At 39.1% G+C, this 3,859-nt stretch overlaps 1 protein-coding gene across 1 annotated transcript; it reads left to right on the top strand.

The window, feature by feature from the left end:
• Positions 1–1,404: 1,404 nt before the first annotated feature.
• LOC133321116 (steroidogenic acute regulatory protein-like) lies at positions 1,405–2,458 on the top strand. The gene is made up of 4 exons (XM_061530212.1): positions 1,405–1,623; positions 1,713–1,817; positions 1,872–2,315; positions 2,378–2,458. The coding sequence occupies exons 1-4, from the start codon at positions 1,405–1,407 to the stop codon at positions 2,456–2,458; spliced, it is 849 nt and encodes a 282-aa protein (XP_061386196.1).
• The last annotated feature ends 1,401 nt before the right edge of the window (positions 2,459–3,859 follow it).

The following is a 3,859-nucleotide window of genomic DNA, read 5'->3' as shown; positions in this document are numbered from 1 at the left end:
GGTCACGCACTTAACTGCTTTGCGCTACGAATGACACATGCAACATCACCCATTTGTAAACTGTGGTGGTGTCTCCTCGGCGGGAAGATATCTTATACGACATACTACTCTTCGCTTCGCCCTATTGCTCTCGACATGCTCAAAAAACTGCTTGTTAAAATATCAGGCAGTTTCGCCGTCAGGTGCTCCCACCATTTATTCTGCTTATGCTCCGCTGACCCCCAACGTAAGTTCTTTGACCCTGGGATTTGCTGGGCTAGGTCGAAGGATCTCATCCGTCTCATTTGCTAGACCAACTGCTTCTGCTGGGAAATTAGGTCTTATCTCTGGTATTCGATAAGCAGGTACAAATCTGGCGCCTGTAGCCGTAAGGACGTTCCTTTATTTTGTTTGCTACCCGTACATCAGAAGGAATGGAAAGTTCAGTGAAGTGCTGGTTGGTTAACTCTCAGAATCTTTGCCAGTTGGCTTTCCTATGGTTAAAGAAAGCGCGGCGTTCAGAGATGATGAAATCGGGAGGTCTGCTTATGGAGACGATAATGGAGAGGTGTTGTGACGCACTTGACAGCTATTAATGGAGGGTATGTACACGTTAAGCATCTCTACCTCGGCAGTACCACATTTAACTGCTCTCACTAATGTTAAGTTCAAGCGAGATAAGCTGTATTGAACAGAGTGGTGCATAAGGAATGCTAGGCCCCACCTGTGCGATCCTTCCTCACAACGCTGTATTGAGCTTGATTTCCTGCACCGACGCAACCAAGATATTCTTCTGATTGATAAAGTCCACTATCTCGTCTATTTTTACTCGAAGACCATTGAAATTAAATTGCAGAAACGATACACCATCAGGAGTAGGATTGCGCTGTAGCTACACGAGGCAACGTAATCCCTTTCGGTGTAGTGCACCCACTCCCTTCACCCATTACATCCAAACCGAACCGAACCACGGTATGGGTTTTGTTTGATCCCGGCACGTACCATAAGAATACGGATATGTTACTCCCAAAATCAAAAAGTGCCAGCAATGAAAAGACAGGTTGAGATTCAAGCTGCCGTCATAATTTGTTCACCTGTGCTGACGGTTCCTGACTGAACATAGATTCGATTGTCATGGGATCGAAAATGGTAGTTGTATATGGTATCACAATGTCGATCTGGTTCGTCTAAAGCCTTTACTTACTGCTTAACAATTGAATACAATATTACATACATATAACAAATGGAATTCACGTGTTGTAATTCAAATTTAATTTATGTCAATTATAAACACACGTTTGGTGAATCACAAATTGGATCTTTGTTACAAAAATTAAGTAATAAGTGCTACTCAGTTAAAATTATAACTTTATTTTTATATACATAACACCGATTAAAGCGGAAGATTGCAAAAACAAATTCGGAATGTTTACAAAATTATGTCTTCGTTGTGTGGCAGCAATTACGGGAGCCAAAACTATACACCTCGAAAAGGATGAATATCAACGATTGGGTCTAGATTGCGTGCGACACGTTTATGATTTATTGTTATCGGAGGATTGGAAATTGATTAAGAAAACTAAAGAATGTGACACTGTCAGTAGCCTGGAAGATTCGCGATTGGGAAAAGTTTATAAGTTGAGAGTGAGTAATTTTTCGAAATGAAAATAATCGTTTTCATTGATACTTAAAGAGACAATTAAGGAGAACAATTTTTTAAATCAATTTTATAGTGTCATGTAAAATATCCTGCAAAGGCATTGGCGAATGCACTACTCTATGACGTTGCCGATATACCGAAGTGGAACCCTACCGTATTAGAATCTATCAAACTCAAGGTAAGATGGCACCAAACAGTCATAAGTTTTTGTATTTATCTTTTTTCCCTGCAGATTTTTAATGATCGAAGTGATATTACCTATCATGTTTCTGCCTCGCATGTTGGTGGTTTAATCAAGTCACGAGACTTCGTTAATCTTAGATCGTCTTGTCTAATAGAAGATGGAAAACTAAGCAATGAAAGTTTGATATTAAATAGCGAGGAACAGGATCGTCTTAGAATATTTTGTGCCAACAATGTTATTCGGAATGAATCCGAAAACACATTAAGAGCTATAAAAGAGCATCCACGAAGTTTCGGGCGCCGTGTATGGATTGCTGCTGCATGTAGTGTGGAACGTAATGAGTTGCCCACAAATTCCAAATATATTAGAGGACATAATTTACTATCGGCCTTTGTTATGCATGAAGTGGAGGAAGATCCCAACGAGTGCATATTTGAGTGGATTATGTGTATCGATCTGAAAAGTAGTTTACCAGGTTATGTTGTAGATAAGGTAAGGCATTTCAGCATATCATTATTATATTTAATAGATTTGTTATTTATTTGGTTCTGTAGGGGTTTACAACTGCCATGATCGATTTTGCCAAGTATCTGCGGAATTATATTACTGTGTTGAGGCATAAACATTGCACATAATAAGAAAAATAAATGTTAAAATATAATATATATTTTTAGTAAAACATATATAACTATATATTGTAATCCCATCACTCTAATTGCAATGAGCCATCATTCTAAGCTATGAGTCATCCCGTTGAATATTTTTTTAAAAAAACGTTGAATATTTATTAAAAACCTGGGAATTAAATTGTTTTTAAATGTTTAGTAAAGTTTTCATTTGGGATAATGACTTACAAAATTACAGACACTCAGGTTGGAAAACTGGGACAGGAACCTAAAAGTACCGAAAATTAAGAGGGTGATTTGTATGGAAGCTAAACGTAAATATTCAAAACATTCTGGAAATAAGGTTTTTTAAACAACATGATTCCGGAAAGTGAAATAACAGCGCCTTAGGGAATAAAACCTTACAAATGCCGAAAGTTGGAGGATCATTATTTTCTAGAAAGATGTTTTCACGCTAATAGAACTCGGAATGATTAGAATTACCTTCGTTGAAAAATGTAAAATTCGGAAATGGGGCGAAACCTTTATAAGAGAGCTACTCCAAAATATAGAAAGATTGTACACAAAATGAGAATCCAATATATTAAATTAAAGTCAATTCGGCTGGATTTTTTAAATAATGGGAATAAAAGGGTTCTACCCAAAAAATACCGGAATTTAGAAGGTACGGTTTTATGTGGTCTACCGTAAAAAGTGGATCAATAAATTATTTTTAGTAAGAAGGCTTTCCATAATTAAATCGCAAAATTACAACAAAAGCAATTGAAAAACGAGTCTAAAATGCAGAATATTGTGTATATGGGGGGATATACCAAAACGTGGACCGACATATACCATTTGTAATACCAATCACCTTATGAGTAGTAGAAATGGAGTAGTGTGCAAATATTTAATATTGCGAACTTTATCGTGATTTCAACAGTATCATGAAGAGTTTTATGTGAGTACCTGCCTATTGCCCTACCTCAAAGTGGCTGAGCCACAGGCGGAAAAGCGCCCACCAGCGCACCAGCACCGAAGTACTGTACCAAACGGAGAGCATGCAGAAGGCACACTCTCACCTTGGCGAAACCACAACCCCCGCGAAGCTCCCCAGGGGGTCACACCAACTGTCAGGCTGGATCGACAGATCCAGGGGCACCTGACACCCGCGGTATGGAAAATCTCCGCTCAGGCTCGAGACTGGTGCTTCTCCCAGTTCGACACACGTCCGGGCTGGTATCCCAAAACAAAAATAAGCAACGGGGATAACCGCAAGTGGCAAGGAAAAACCTGGCCAAAAGCAGTGACAAATACGCAAATCACAAACAATTAACATGCTGTTCTCACGGACTGCACAAAGGGCCCAAAGGACCGCGGCATCGGACATCACAATACAAACATTGAACTACATCCAAAGGACGAGTGAAG

Source organism: Musca vetustissima, unplaced genomic scaffold, assembly GCF_032173495.1.
Source record: "Musca vetustissima isolate MV318-11 ecotype Yass unplaced genomic scaffold, APGP_CSIRO_Mvet_v1 utg19342, whole genome shotgun sequence".
Lineage (NCBI taxonomy): Eukaryota > Metazoa > Arthropoda > Insecta > Diptera > Muscidae > Musca > Musca vetustissima.
The sequence above is the reverse complement of the archived record's forward strand: the minus strand, read 5'-3'. Positions and strand labels throughout refer to the sequence as shown.